The sequence below is a fragment of the Felis catus genome, chromosome A3 (genome assembly GCF_018350175.1).
Source record: "Felis catus isolate Fca126 chromosome A3, F.catus_Fca126_mat1.0, whole genome shotgun sequence".
Classification (NCBI taxonomy): domain Eukaryota; kingdom Metazoa; phylum Chordata; class Mammalia; order Carnivora; family Felidae; genus Felis; species Felis catus.
The window spans coordinates 62,087,148-62,104,047 of record NC_058370.1 but is presented as its reverse complement, the minus strand read 5'-3'; the positions used below and the strand labels follow the sequence as shown (position 1 = coordinate 62,104,047).

The window sequence follows — 16,900 nt, the reverse complement described above, 5'->3', positions numbered from 1 at the left end:
CTAGAGTTACATAGTTCTCTATTTTTTGTATATAGTAATAAATTAACATCAACTTAATTAAAAAATGAGTTGAACATTATAGATTTAGAATATCAACTCATACTCTATTTATAACTTACAAAGATACTTCTCTAAGATATTTTTTCCTAGTTTTCATTTTTATCCATACTAACAAAAACTTGTCATAGCTATGAAATGCACTTATTTGTATTATGAGTGATTAACAGGAATTCTTTACTTTTGGAGGTAATTTGCCATACTCCCAACAAATCATTTATTATTACTTGAATTCTAATTATTATTTTTATATATTTTTATTATTATATCACTAATTATGTTTATTCTGAATTCACTTTCATTCATGTGGGGGTGGTATATGATGAAAAAAGGTTGGAGAATAAGGGAAGCAACTTGTTGAATCTAGTAGTGTTCAAATTCACAAAGAACTGCTAAATATTAAATTAAAATACTTAGGTGTGGCAGAAATATATCCACTCAAAATCCCACTAAATGCAACATGTTAGACACCACAAAGAGTCTTTCACTCAATGATCTTCACTTTGCCCTTGACTTAGAATGACTCATGTAAATATAATCATAAGAACTCAAATTAAGATGTGAGTTCTCGACTGTATCTTCCTTTTTGGAAATATCACACAGGATGATATTAATGATTGCAGAAGAATCAGTGATCTAATTCAGGAATTTCAGTCAGGGTCTTTGCAGTGCTATAACCTAAGCAGGTTTCTAACACAGCAATTGTAAGTGTGCCAAAGCCATTTTTCTCAAGTTGTTTTCAGTTAAGAGGTTTGGGTTTTATCAGAAAACTATGAGCTAATGAACACCATTGTTTTATAAACTATTCTCAAAAGCTCAGTTTTCAAGGTTATAAAACAGATAAAGTGTAACTATATCAGTAAACTTAGTTGTTTCTATTGAAAACAAAAAAAGGACTAAATCAGAAATACCTCATTGACATGAATCCCCATAGTCTTACCTCATAGTCTGTGGTGATCTGTATGGCTCCATCATGAATCCCTTCCAGTTTTTTTGCAGTAAGTTTGACTCTGAACACTGCAAAATAGCCTGAAGCTAATATTACCTGTATGTAGTAGAAATGACATCATTCATTAGCCTTGCTAGCTCAAGTTTCCTATTAAAATGGTAAAGAGAGCTATTGTGATGAAGTGATTTCTGAATTCTTATGTACGTCTAATGTATGACAGTGAATTGCCACACCATCTTGTACAAATATCTCAAAATAATGTCCATCCTTTGATACTTATTCCATGGGCCACCAAGAAAACTGGCTTCCTGAGGAACAATCTGATTCCCATCTACCAAGATGGAAAGGGGTATGGTCCTCACACATCACACCTATACCCGCACAGACAAAGAGGGTGAGAGCTGGAGCAAAGGGACACAGCTTTCCACCAATCCTTCAGCTATTCTAGGGCACAAGTACAAAGTTGGTTCTGTTTCAAGTTCTGAATTTAACTGTCACATTAATAATCATGCCTTCAAAGCAACTGAGATTATTGCGTCATACGAAAGTGTCAAATATAATGGAAAGAAGAGTTAATAAAAATTTGAAAGAAGTATGGAAATTTTATCTGTTTTCTCAAGCTATTTGCTGATGTTTCTGGCATTTACCTCTTTTTAACTTAAGTATAGTTAACATATAACATTGTATCAGTTTCAGGTATACAACATAATGATTCAATACTTGTATACATTATGAAATGATCACAATAAATCCAGTCACCATCCATCACCACACATAATTAAAAATTTATTTTTCTTGAGATGAGAACTTTTAAGATTACTCTCTTAACAACTTCCACATACACAATACAGTATTACTAATTATAGTTACCATGCTATACATTATATCCCCATGATTGTTAACTGGAAGTTTGTAGATTTTTACCCCCTTCACCTAGTTTGCCAGCCCTACCCCCTACCTGCAGCAATCACCAATCTGTTCTACCTATGAGCTTGGTTTGTTTTATTCTTTTATATTTTACATCTAAGTGAACTCATATAGTATTTCTCTTTCTCTGTCCAACTTCTTCCATTTAACATAATGCCCTCAGGTCCATCCATGTTGCTGCAAATGGCAAGATTCCATTCTTTTTTATGACTAATATTCCTGTGTGTGTATGTGTGTGTGTGTGTGTGTGTGTGTGTGTGTGTGTGTGTGTGTTTGCGTATCAACCACATCTTCTTTATTCAACCATTGATGGTCACTTAGGTTGTTTTCATATCTTGGCTACTGTAAATAATGCTCAATAAACATGCAGGTGCATATATCTTTCTAAATTAGTGTTTTCGTCTTCTTCAGATAAATATCCAGAAGTAGAGTTACTGGATCATATGGTAGTTCTATTTTTAATTGTTTGAGGAAGCTCCAAACAATTTTCTACAGTGGCTGTATCTACCAATAGACGAAGGTTCCCTTTTCTCCACATCCTTGACAACACTAGTAATTTCTTGTTTTCTGACAGCCATTCTGGCAGGTGTGAGGTGGCATCTCATTGTGGTTTTGATTTGCATTTCCCCGATGATGGCTGATGTTGAACATCTTTTTTATGTGTCTGTTGGCCATCTGGATATCTTCTTTGGAGAAATGACTATTTAAATCCTCTGCCCATTTAAAAATCAGACTGCTCATTTTTTTGCTGTTGAGTGGTATGAGTTGTTTTACATACTGTGGGTATTAACTCCTTACTGGAAACATGTTTTGCAAATATCTTCTCCCATTCAGTACACTGTCTTTTCCTTTTATTGATGGCTTCCTTTGTTACGCAGAAGCTTTTTAGTTGGATGTAGTCCCAACAGTTTATTTTTGCTTTCGTTGCCTTTGCTTTTGCAGTCAGATCCAAAAAAATCATCACCAAGACTGATGTCAAGGGACTTACCCTTATGTTTTCTTCTAGGGGCTTTATGGGTTCAGGTCTTAAATTTAAGTCTTTCATCTGGTTTGAGTCAGTTTTTGTGAGTGGTGTGTGACAGTGGTCCAGTGTCATTCTTTCCACACTCTCTTCAATTGTGTACAGTTTGTGAAGCTGTACTTCAATTATTAGTAGTTATATTTTATCTAGAATTCACATTTACCTTAAAATAACAAATGTCGACACACCAAACAGACTCGCTTTCTCCTTTTTTAGAAGCATTTTCTGTGTTGGTTTTGTGCAATTCTAACACTTTCATCATGACTCCTGCTGCCCAAATCAGAACACAGGTCTGAAGGTCATGGACTTGTTGGCAATGTGTGTTTCATAAGGAACAGGATGCTAATTTAGTTCATAGCTTTGGGTTTTGGGAAAACAGTTGAAAGTTTAGGCACTGTAAACTTAAAAAAATCATTTTGTGGAGTTGCTATTTTGAAGTTGGCAACTCACTACAACTTCCTATTTTAAGAGTTCATAACAATGATCTCATCTTTCTGTCCCTTGTTTTTAAATTTAGAGTTTCATATAAAAGCTAATTCTAAAACCCTAAATTGTCAAACAGGCTTTCTGTTGTTAAATGGACCTCTCAAATTTAAATAGTATGTGTTAACATATGCTATTTATTGTTAGGAAATGATCCAGATTTCTAGAATTATTGGGTTTATAATGTCTTACTAGGAAACAGAAAACTCAACCACGTGGGAGCAGATATACACATGATTTGACTCTTTACTGTTGAAAGGAATACATTAATGGCTGGCTTAATTATTATCTGTTTTCAGCATTCTATTTCTATTAAAAATAAAATCTCATTTGCAGTGACAAATATTACTTCTCATGGATATATCTTTGTTTTAAAAGGAGGCTTTATTTTTGAATCAAATTTAATACACTATAAGTTACTGAAATATACACACCCATAAATTACCACTATTCACAAATGTCTGATTATGTAGCTTGAATGCTACATAGTTGCAATTAGAATATATATCAGTACTGTTTTCCCCCTTTTCATAAATCCTCTTCCAAGCTTCCACACACAATCATCAAATTTTTATTTACTTCATATTCAATCATAAAATCATGATTTACTTTATGTACTAGACTGTTCCCAAGTATTTGAATTATTAGTAATGTTACTATAAACATCTCCATTCTCTCAGCTTTTACTTCTTCAAATTATTTCCACAGGAAAAATTCCCAGGAGTGGTATATATTGCCAAACTGCTCTCCAAAATAACTATTTTTGGGGATCCTTCTAGTATAAACTGTTTAAATCAATTTTTATAGCCTACGGCATTCCATGGAAGCATATTTGTCAACCATCTCTGTGCGTAAGGACATTTTATCTTTCTTTTGTTAAAACTGCCACACAAAGTTCTATCCTTAGTTTAATGGATAATATGTTAAGCTCCTCCTCACACAAGGTGACTCTACTAGCTCTGTTCTGAGTAGGTATAAACTCCAAGTTCCACTTTCCGTAGTGGAAAGGGCTTTGACTAATATATCTGTTATCTCTGTTTCATGCTCCTTTATGACCAAATAAATGTACCTATTTATACAACAGAGTAGAAGTACAAGGGCAGATCTAGAAAGGGATCAAACAGTGTTTACCTCACTGATACTCTCTTCTCATCAGTACAGAAAACTGGCCACAAATATTCTGTATAATCGAAAACACTTTCTGCCAGTGTGCAGGGCCATCTTTTTGGCCAAGTAAATTCAATGAACACAGGGTTAGTTTAGTACCTATGGGAATTTCTCTTATAATGACACTTGTGTTACAAAGAGATTACTTAAGTTTTGTTATAGAACTTTTTATGACAAGGCAGAACTTACTCCTTTGGGCTTCAAGTGCCCTCAATATAAAAGGAGGGGTTGAAGTAGATTACCCACAAGAACCTTTTAATATCAAATAACAAATGTTACTATAAATCTCACAAAAATATTAACTGAAATATGTGTTGTAGGAATAGTTTTTTACTTGGGGTTTAGACATACATCTAAGTTTAAGGCAACAATAAGAAAATTTACTTACTGATGACTGGTCTGATAAAGAGGATTTTTCTAATTCTGGAAGGTTTGAAATTATTGTAGTTCTATTGCCTTTTTCAGAAGCTACAAGTTCTATCGATAAACCGTCTCCTATGATGTGCCAACTTTTTATGGCCAACTTAAAAAAGAGAAAGATATGAAAGTGATTATTGCAGCACTAGCATAAAATCCTTAAATGTGATTTAGAATAAAAACATATATATATATTTTTTTTACCTCAATTGGATTGCTGTTTATAATTGCAAATAAAATGTTACTTGCTTCTGTAGCACTCAATATGCCAAAATCTATGAAACGTTCCTCTATTTTAGGGGGTAATACAAAGTACTGAAAAGATATGAAAGAACTAGATTAAATATACAATCACATTTACATAAAAGAATGTTATCAAGAGAAAGTAGCTATATAAAGATATCCTAAGGTTTCTATATTTTATGTCAATAAACACAAATATACACATATATAAAATATAATTAAGCATTCTGTACAATGAAATATTTTGAGTAATCAGAAATGAAAACATTCATAGTCTCTATGGAATAATATTGCTTCTCTAAAGGCACATAAAAGAAATAGGAAGATAAAGTACTAGGGAAGGTTAAGTGGAGCCCTAGAGGATGAGGCAAAAAATCCTTGGTCTCAGGAAACATTATGCATTCATGAGAGCAGCCATGATATATAATTATTCAAGCAAAACAAATCAAGAAGTGGGATAATTCTGCAAGTCCCCCCAGCTCTGAAATGCTTATTGATGTTGGCTTTTTGGAGAACTACATCTTTATATGTTCTAATTTTCTTTTTAGCTTTTATATCTTTCTTATCAGTTTTATTTCTTATCTAAAGTTCTTTCATTGATTATCCTAAGGACAGCTTAGTTTGGATTTTTTTCCTCTGGCTTATTTTCTGTATTAGAAAGACCTTTATTCTTTCCTACTATTCCCAACTGTGTGTCTTTACCACCTTACTTTCATCTTTATTATTTGACTCTCTTCTTCACCTTGTATTTCCTAGTTTGAGTCATCTCTTCCTTAAATACTTTCCTCTTCACCCTCCCTGTAGTATTGTTTTTTTCTGCTGATTATTTTCTCCTACTTAGTCTGTTTTTACTTTCCCGATTGTAACAGTTTAAAAGCAAAACCAAGAGAAAGTACAATGTGGGAAAGATCTAAGTACAAGCTGTAAGGGAAGGATTCAACTGTGACATGATAAGAGATGGCCACTGGGAAGGATGAAAACCAGTTATCTGAAAAGTACTGACTGAGGAGGGATGACACCAACTTGTAGAGCTCAGAAAATGGCAAAATTTAAGTATGTACCTGTACAAAATGATTGCATAATAATAGCTGAACACACAAAAGATGGGTAGAGTTAAAATTTTAAAGGTAGGTAACATACTTACATCTAAAAATCCTGTATATACCCGCACAGGTAAATGAAATTTAGAAGCATTGGTAATAAGTAAAATATTGTTATCTATGTGCATGGATGATGTGGATGGCATAAAAAACAGAGTAAAAATGTATCCTGATTCATTTGGAAGAATTAAGACTGGTTTGCTGAAATTGTGAACCTAGGAAGTGAAGGGAGAGAAAAAACACAATGTGTCAGCATCATCTAGTTGATAGATTAGTAAAATTAAAAGTATGGGTGTTCCCAGACATACTTTAAACATTGTTTTGGCTTCTTCTGGTAGCAATACATCATGAATGAGGATTGCAAAGCTGAAAGTGTTCGTAAGGTAAATTGGCCTTTCCACAGGATCAGCAGGACTGTCTCGGATGTGAAATAATGTTGCAGCGTGATCAAATCCCAAATAACTATTTGAAAAAACATAAACAAATCATTTTTACCTCCATGTGTTAATTTAAAATCTGTTTTAATAACTTTACATTTAGCATTAAGGACATAACTGGAGAAGTATAACTATAAATATTTTAGAGATCGCACATGATTTAAAACAAAACTTAGCTTACAAAATATTGACATGTAATATAAAGAATTATTCTCCATTGAATTATATGCAGTCAAGTAAAATCAAGGATGTATTAACAGAAAAAGTTTTAAGCTACTTAAGAAAAATCATGTTCATCATTTAATTGCAACCAGCTTTGTTAAAATGAGTCCCTACCAAGAGGGATATTGAACTATTATTATTTCAAGTATAATCAGAAAATGAACTACATATTTTACTGCCCATTTATAAAAAGCTGTAATTCTAGAAGACTGTTTATAAGTTTATTAAGGAATATAAATGATTTTGTTTCAAGTGACAATGTAACTTAATAACAAGCCACAACTGACTGTATGTTACAGAAGGAATTACAGAAAGGAAACAGCTTCAATGATTTGAATATTATTTAAAAAACATAGATTCACTTTTCTATTGTATTACTGAATCATTAAGACTTTATTTAAGCCCACATTATATCATCCTATTTACCTTTTTCTTCTAAAAAAGTTAAACAGGAGATTTTTCTCCTTTACAGTGGAAGTTGTTCTTTTCAACAATCCATGGAGTTTATGTGAATTTGGATACTACTTTTGCTAGGGTCAATGAGTAGGAAAACAAAATTTACTGATTAGTGAAAACTTAGAAAGCTTACTTTAAAGAGAAACTCACCCATCTAAAACTTCTGCTTGATATGGTATTTCAAGTTTAGAATAACTCTTTTCCTTTGCCTTAACAGTTATTTTCCCAGAAAACTGAGACGGTTTTTTTGCCTTTGATGCTAAAAGGAAGCATAAAAAATAATGTCACCTTTTGCTATCAGAGTTTATATACAGAGCAGGATGAGAGTGACTTGATGTAAGCTGACAAAATCTTAAAAACAAAGCTGAAGTTTCAGATTGGCAAAGAGGAGACTTTTACATTTTACATCAAATTATCACACTTTTTATCCAAAAGAAGAAAAATATTTTAATTTTCCAGTAATGGGATTAAACAGATAAGGAATTAGCAAGTGAACACAATTCAAGAGGGAAAACACTGTATTTGAGCTATTTCCCTAGAGCCATAAGCCATGACTTTCCTCACACCAGGGCTTCTCAACCTGGGCACTAGTAACGTTGTAGGCCAGGTTAGTTCTTTCTGGGGTGCAGGGGCTGTGCTGTGCTTTGTAGGATGCTTGGTGGCATCCAGGCCTCTGCCTGTTAGATAGCAGTAGCAGCCCCTAGATATGACAACCAAAAATGTCTGTGGACACTGACAAATGTCCCCTGGCCTAGGAGGCAAAACTGGCCCCCATGGAGAACCCCTGGTTTACAGCTGTGTTAAGAAATAACATTCCTTGTATGGCCAGAGTCTTGTTATAAACACCAAGAAAGTAGCATGGTGCAAGAAGCATCCGGTGTTGTGTATTAGCCTACCCGAATTCATAGTATAAGGCTCTCCCTGCCATCATATTGCCCTTACAGATGAAGTAAAATCTTTACATTTTGTAGTAGCTGTGAATAAATCCATCTGGAATTACAGAAATAGATTCAGTTGGATCCAATCTGGGTACCCATTAGATGTTCTTTTCAAAGCAAATAAAGAAGCTGTTTATCTTTATCCTACTTAAGGTACTTCAGAAACACTTCCAGTTAGTTCTGCAAATGTGTGTAATCCAACTTTAGCACAAACAACAACAACACAACAACAAAAAGGGTATGACATCTAGTATGTGGCTATGTATAGACAGTGATTTCAGATTTTAAAAACTCCCCCTCTGCCCCCCTTTCCCCCCAAATAAGAAGGGGTGCCTGGGTAACTCAGGCAGTTAAGTGTCCAACTCTTGATTTTGGCTCAGGTCATGATCTCGTGGTTCAGAGGACTGAGCCCCACCTCAGGCTCCGTCTGCTCCACATGACAGTGCAGAGCCTGCTTGGGATTCTCTCTCTTTTCCACGTGTGCACACATTCTCTCTCTCAAAATAAAAAAATAAACTTAAAAAAATGCCTCCCATTAAACCTCATTTCTTTCTGCTTGTTATATGGCTATTACTAGGTTTATTATTTTAGGAGGCTATACAATATTCCTACTATGGATGGGAGGATGGAAGGGGAGGGAGAAGGTGACACCATTCCCATGGTAATAGAAACCACTTTTTTTTTAACATTTATTTTTGAGAGACAGAGAGAGACAGAGTATGAGCAGGGGAGGCGCAGAGAGAGAGGGAGACACAGAATTCGAAGCAGGATCCAGGCTCCGAGCTGTCAGCACAGAGCCCAACACAGGGCTCGAATTCACAAACCGCGAGATCATGACCTGAGCCAAAGTTGGACTCTTAACTGACTGAGCCACCCAGGCGCCCCTAAAAACCACTTTTAAGAAACGTATCATTTACCTTTTTTTTTTTTCTGTTTTTTCAACGTTTATTTTTTATTTTTGGGACAGAGAGCGAGCATGAACGGGGGAGGGGCAGAGAGAGAGGGAGACACAGAATCGGAAACAGGCTCCAGGCTCTGAGCCATCAGCCCAGAGCCCGACGCGGGGCTCGAACTCCCAGACCGCGAGATTGTGACCTGGCTGAAGTCGGACGCTTAACCGACTGCGCCACCCAAGCGCCCCAAGAAACGTATCATTTACTTTTAAAAGACGCTTTTCCTTTATATTAAATTTTACATAATTTAAGAAATACTATTTTAGCATCTATGATCTCAGGAGAACCAACATTATTGACATTCATTTATATCAAGAAGGGAAATACTGCACTGGGTTGTCAACTCAGGAGCTGGAGAAGAACAGTGTGGGAGAACCACATAGGACAACTGTTCCTGGTGAACACACCCCCACTACTTGGATTTATCAGAAGGATGGATCCTAAACGTTCTTAGGGTCAGGAATTACTATTGGCCGCTCTTCTTAGTAAGAGAAGACAATGTACTTGCTGATGCTAATACTGGTGGACATGACTGTGGTATCCCAGCAACAGAGAAGATAATTTACCAAAGATCTGGAAATAACTGTGGCATCAAAACCTTCTGCAGTACTATTTCTTGATAGCTGGGTTATGAAAGTATGCCACATATTTAGTTGTGATTTCTTAAAAAAAAACTTTTTTGAACATTTTATTTATTTATTTTAAGTAAGTGCTATGTCCAGTATGGGGCTCAAACTCATGACCCTGAGATCAAGAGTTGCATGCCCCACTGAATGAACCAGCTAGGTGCCCCTTAATCTTGATTTCTCTGGGAGTTTTCTCTGAGCTCATGGGATGAACACTAAAGCTTGGCACCCAGATTGTGCACTGCTCCCGATCCTCCCCAGAGCCCTCAAGTGCAAGGAGTAAGCACAGATGCCCTCACAAACACTGTGCAGAGTCTTCCAGTATTCTGCTATACTCGGTAGATCACAGTGATCAAATGCTCTCTTGTGATGAGGAGTGCAGATGTGAAATGTGGGCTACGAGCAGAGGTGGCTCCATCATAAAGCCAAAGTATAAGCTTCAGGCCTCCTCACCCTGCAAGGGCCCTTATGAGAAAAGCCCCATTTGGATTTCAGTTCTTATTAAATGTAATTACACACATAGTTAAGCAGCTATCAAATCACTATTTAAAAATTTTTGTGACAGCAAATTCAATAAATGTTCTAGTATAGGAGATAAAGCTGGATAAAAACATGCTATTAAGATATGTTAAAGTCTGGGTTAACATTTCAAATATCAAAATATACAATATATATGTTTGAAATCATATTGTAATATGTAAAGTAATCTAATTTGACAATGCTATCATAAAGGCTATTATTTTAGGTAGGCAGAGCTGTCTTCCCTGTTTAAAAAGCCAATATAGGAAACTGTTACAGGGAATACTTTATTTCTGTTCTCAAACATGCTTCTGAAACTCAAATACATTGTCACTCAATTACAAAAAATAATGACTTCATAATTAAGGTAAATACCTTAAATACTATATATTCACTAGGTATATATGTGAAAGCCCAGATTACAAAAATTTAATTCCAATCCTAATGTATTTGCTAATACTAATTTCTCTTTATGAAGCTGCATTTTCTTTGATGAAGCAATCAAATAAGAATTTGTGATGGTTTATAAGATAAACCAACCTAAGCAGTAATACAAAATCTGACTGTAAAATGGTCAGGGTTTCTATATGAAGATGTCAGTACAGATGTCTTCTAGTTTATCAAAATAAGATCACCCCATTAGAGAGTGAAAGCTGAATACTTACCATCAAAACTAATACTTGCAACCTTGGTATATTTACTTTCTGAAGCTTTTAACGTAATTGGTTTAAAGTGTACCGTTATAGCGTCATTTTGTGGTGTAGGTCGAACACTCTGCAAACAGAAAAAAATATGTATCATTATTTTAGTCTCATGGTTCAGTTACATTACACTGGAGAGTGTACTGGAAACATGCAGCAGAATAAAAAAATGGAAGTTTAACTTTATGCACTCCCTTTAAACAGAATAGGCCAGGGGAGCCTATTCTGAGGGCTCAGTTGGTTGAGTGTCCAACTCTTGATTTTGGCTCAGGTCATGATCTCACAGTGATGGGATTGAGTCCCACGACGGGCTCATGCTGGGTATGGAGCCTGCTTAAGATTCTAGCTCCCTCTCCCTCTGCCCTGCTGGCACATGTGTGCTCTATCAATAAAGCAATAGAATAGGTCAAACTGGCACAACAGCACATTAATTTCATCAGAATATCTTCATGCAATAAAATGATGGCCATAGGAAGAGTTTAAGATCAGTAAGTGAGTGTAAAAATCTAGAGACAAACTAGTACCATACACTAGGTATGAACACATAAAACAGGAAAAAAAAAGGTATAATGAGTCATATATGAGAAAAGGAGACACGAAGATTTATGATAGGGTCCCTCTTAAAGAACTCCACCATACCGGGGCGCCTGGGTGGCGCAGTCGGTTAAGCGTCCGACTTCAGCCAGGTCACGATCTCGCGGTCCGTGAGTTCGAGCCCCGCGTCAGGCTCTGGGCTGATGGCTCAGAGCCTGGAGCCCGGTTCCGATTCTGTGTCTCCCTCTCTCTCTGCCCCTCCCCCGTTCATGCTCTGTCTCTCTCTGTCCCAAAAAAAATAAATAAACGTTGAAAAAAAAATTTTTAAAAAAGAACTCCACCATACCAAATGTAACATCCTGACTATGTTGAATAACATCCTGAAAATGAAGAATGATGTGAATTTGGGAGCCAGTATTCCTCTGCCACGGTGTTTTTGCAGATCCCTCTTCTTCCTCTTCCTCTTCTTTTAATATTTACTTACTTTTTAAAAATATTTATTTATTTATTTATTTATTTATTTATTTATTTATTTATTTTTTACTTACTTAAAAAAATTTTTTTTTAATGTTTATTTATTTTTGAGAGAGAGAGACAGAGTGCAAGCTGGGGGAGGGGGGGGCGGGGGCAGCGGGCAGAGAGAGAGGAAGACACAGAATCTGAAGCAGGCTCCAGGCTCTGAGCTGTCAGCACAGGGCCTGACGCAGGGCTCGAACTCACAAACCATGAGATCATGACCTGAGCCAAAGTCAGACACTTAACCAACTGAGCTGCTCAGGCGCCCCTAATGTTTACTTACTTTTGAAAGAGAGACAGAGCATGAGTGGGGGAGGGCAGAGAGAGAGGGAGACACAGAATCTGAAGCAGGCTCCAGGCTCTGAGCTGTCAGCACAGAGCCCGATGTGGGGCTCAAACCCACAAACCACGAGATCATGACCTGAGCTGAAGTTGGGCACTCAACCGACTGAGCTACCCAGGTGCCCCTTGCAGATCCCACTTCTAATGGGACTTTCTCTACCTCCCTAGGGCATGGCTGTGTAAGTGAGGCATGCCACTGTTACCAGGCAAGGCTGTACTCTCAGCTGTGGGACTGAGCAGTAGACTGAAGGGCTGTGTAGCTTGGAGAGGTCAGAACAGTTTAAACTTAAAAAATAAGATTTTTCTATTCAACAACTAAATCTATAATAACAAATACCATAAAAGCTTGCACTTTTGGAGCAAACTAGAAAAATAAATACAGTTTAAGGTGCAGTTACTTTTTTATTACCTTACTGACACAAAGCATTTTTCATTGGAAAGAACCTTAAAGATCCCCATCTCCTTCCCTGTTTTACAGATGAAGAGAACCTTGCAATACGGAGTGATGTTTCAGTAGCTAGGCATCAAGAGGCGGGACTGGAAACCAGATGTCCTGACTTGGTTCAGGGCCTGGGCCCTTTACTGGCATCCTAGTGCCTAAACATGTATTAATGAAGTCATGGTATTGTACACAAATCTTGATCAATACTCTTCCTTTAGAATTCAACTAGGGGGCACCTGGGTGGCTCAGTCAGTTAAGTGTCCAACTCTTGATTTAGGCTCAGGTCACACTCTCACAACCATGGGATCAAGCCCTGCGGAGCCTGCTTAAGATTCTCTCTCTCTGCCCCTTTCCAGCTCATGTGCTCTATCTCTTTCTCTCTCTCAAAAAAAAAAAAAAAAAAAAAAAAAAAAAGAGAATTCATTTAGAATCTTACTTTGGTCTCAAAATGCTTCTGGAGTTTTTTGCTGATTTTTCAGGGGCTTTATAAAGTTGTCAAAGCCTGATGCTTCCCATAGAAAGAACACAGTTCTTTTCTGTGACACCCACCAGGCACACGCCTGCTAACATGGGTGCAGTCAGGTCCCTGCAAGTCACCAAGTTCTTCCCCGTCTCCCTACCCACCCTTCAGTACATCCGTAAAGGTGGAATCTGACTACAAAGGTGGAATGAAGGTACAAGAAGCACCTGAGACAGTACGAAGAAAAACTGCTCCTTTTGCACTGGTCTGCTATCACAGGGAAGAAAGTTGGTTACACATAAAGATTACAGACACTGCTTTTACTACCAGATGGTGGGGCGTCTCCCTCCTCACTGCTTGTTAGTCTTTACTGGGCCTGGAATGATGACCCTAAGGATGGTTCTGCAGTTTTCTGAGCTGGAAATCTTAATAGCCTGAGCTCTTGGCCTCAGGGTCTTTTGGTATTTTAACTCTTTTATCTTTCTTCTGAACTTCTCATTTGCTTTGGAGTCTCTAACTGGGGCTGCAAGTGGATTTGTTCATATTGATATATTTATTATCAGTATGCTTGCGATTAGTAGCAATCGTTTAAAATACAAATCTCTTCATCCCTTAAAGAGTGTGTGTGTGTGTGTGTGTGTGTGTGTGTGTGTGTTATTTTTAACAATAAAACAAAGCAGTTTGACTATAAAATGGGAAGGTTTCATATATTACATACCTACACTAATACTTCTTCTAAAGGAAAGGAAAGCAGTACAGAAGTGTACGTGACAATCCCATTTGATGAATTTATGCAACAAAAAAGATATTAAGTATTTAACTAGAAGTGTCAGTTTGAGTAAGCTGCCCACCTACTCTGGGCCTTATTTTTCCTGCCTGTAAAACACTAGGGGATTAGATTAGGTATTTTCTAAGATTCCATCTATTTACAAAATTTGGTGGTTGTATTAATTTTATTCTTTTTTCAAATGAGCACTTTTACCCTGAGGTCAAAATTTGTTAGAGAGATGATCGTATAAAGCTTTGTAGTTTGCAGAGGACTTCCACATACTCTACGGAATGTGTCAGAGTAGGAATGGAATCTTGACCATTTTCAAACACGCTTAAAGACTGCAAGTAGCAGTTCATTAGTAATGACGACGACACCTTGTGAGTGCTATTAGCCTGCACAACACCATAACAGAAATAGCTAAATAAAACTATTTATTTATTTAAAACAGTCACTGTAAATAGTAGGAGCTTAGAGTACTTGATGAAAAATGTTTTCTCACATGTAACATATTACTCTAAGATTTTCCTTACCAGAGGAAAAAAATTTTTTAATTGTTTTCCTTTTTTTTTTTTTAAGTTTATTTATTTTTGAGAGAGAGAGAGAGAGAGAGAGAGAGAGAGCAAGCGCAGGGCAGGCGCAGAGAGAGAGAGGGAGACACAGAATCTGAAGCAGGCTTCAGGCTCTGAGCTGTCAGCATGGAGCCCAATGTGGGGCTTGAACTCACAAACTGTGAGATCATGACCTGAGTAGAAGCAGGATGCTTAACCAACTGAGCCACCCAGATGCCCCTAGAGGAAAATTTTTATATTCAGTATTATTAACTCTCTCCTTTTCTCTTTCTCTCTTTATTGCACCAATAGTAAGCAAACATTCAATTGACTCACTTTTTTAATGTTTTATTTATTTTTGAGAAGGAGAGAGAGAGACAGAGAGAGGGAAAGTGTGCACACAAGTGGGGGAGGGGCAGAGAAAGAGACATGGGGACAGAGGATCTGAAGTGGGCTCTGTGCTGAGAGCAGCGAGCCTGATGCGGGGCTCAAACTCATGAACCCTGAGATCATTACCTGACTCAAAGTTGGATGCTTAACCAACTGAGACACCCAGGGGCCCCATTGACTCAAGTTTTATACAAATGATCTGAACTGTTCACTTATTATTAAAAAAAGCCCAACAAAATGGAAAAATCCATTTTCCAAGGAATCAAAAACAAAGCTAAACAAACAAAACATTTAAGTAGTGGCTCATTCTGTTTTTTTTTTTTTTTTTTCCCTATTCTGGTGGCCTTAAATGAAAAATAATACAAAATCATTAACTTGTATTAAGCATATTTACACTAACAATCTATTTTAGAATCAGTTACCAACAGTTGCATACTAAAGATAATGGAGAAGTAGAAAAAAATATGGCAAGATTCCCGGGAAAGGCAGCTTGCACATATTCTAAATATAGTTCTAGCCTTTTCTCACGATATTCATACCCAACTAATGTTCAGTAACTCTCAAGTGAGATTCAAAGGCCCAGCACATTCTAAAACTATTTAGAAAAACATCTGAAAAGGAAAATAACCTTCCAGTATGTAACAATTGTATTTCTAACAATGGATACACAAATTTATTAAAGCTCGTATCAAGTTTACACTGGTAAAATTAAAGTATATCTGTCATTCTTATTCATCAATTAGTAAGGAAACTTCATGCAAATGTTCCTCTTAAGGTATCTCAAAGCAAATTTATTCCATCATTTATACTGCATTAATGTTTTTTAAGTGTTGAGGAAAAACCATATTCTCAAAGTTGCATTAGAGACAATCAAAGTCAGACAGGCTTGAACCTGAGTATCTTGTCCATTAACAGGTGAGAACTGTTTATTTTCAGATGCTTGCCTCAGGAGTCCCATATCTAGAAAGATGAAAAAACTCTGAATTCCTTTAAGGGGAATTAAAAACAAAAACAACAACCCTCCAGCTTCTGGCAATGCCTAGGTCATCCTAAAGATATTATATATTTGTGAAATGGACAGAGGTGGGACATTTATAAAAATATGTCAGTCTCTAAGTATGGCATATTATGTAGCAAGATACAGGAAAAAACCTTAGGAAGCTCTCTTATAACTCAGTTTCCATGGTAGATGGGTTTGTTTCCTGGCTGATAAGGTAAGAAGTCTAAGCTAACATTACCTCTCAAGTGGACCAAGGCAATGGACTCCTAACTTCCTGCAGTGAATTCTCCACAAACTAGCTACTATGACCTTTATAACACATAAATCAAATGATGTCTCTCCCTTGGTTAAAATTCTGTAATTTGCTGTTGCACTTATAATAAAATCTAAACACCTCCCAGAGCCCAGAAAACCAGGATCAACCCTCCGGCCCTCCCTTTATGTTCAACCCTCCTTTTTTTCCCAGGACATCCAAAGTTGTTTCTGCCTCAGGCCTTTGTAATCGCTGTTCCCTTTGATGGTAACACTTGTCAGCTAGCTTTCTTAGGGGTGCCAACTTCTTACTCTTCATTTATTACCTCAAATGTCAGCTCCTCTGAGACAACCCTGTCTAACCATCTCCCTCCCTCACTTACATTCTATTCTGTTTCTTTCTTTGTTAGAACTTGGTTTGATTTACA

At 36.7% G+C, this 16,900-nt stretch overlaps 1 protein-coding gene across 1 annotated transcript in view; it reads right to left on the bottom strand.

Annotated features, from left to right (window-relative positions):
- Positions 1-16,900, bottom strand: part of TMEM131 (transmembrane protein 131) — a 239,896-nt gene that overhangs the window by 51,773 nt on the left and 171,223 nt on the right. The window contains exons 12-18 of the mRNA XM_003983920.6: positions 11,181-11,289; positions 7,630-7,738; positions 6,673-6,826; positions 6,409-6,579; positions 5,226-5,336; positions 4,993-5,127; positions 998-1,102 (exon numbers count right to left, since the gene is read on the bottom strand). Of these exons, the coding sequence (XP_003983969.2) occupies positions 998-1,102; positions 4,993-5,127; positions 5,226-5,336; positions 6,409-6,579; positions 6,673-6,826; positions 7,630-7,738; positions 11,181-11,289 (894 nt within the window). The remainder of the gene's footprint in view (positions 1-997; positions 1,103-4,992; positions 5,128-5,225; positions 5,337-6,408; positions 6,580-6,672; positions 6,827-7,629; positions 7,739-11,180; positions 11,290-16,900) is intronic.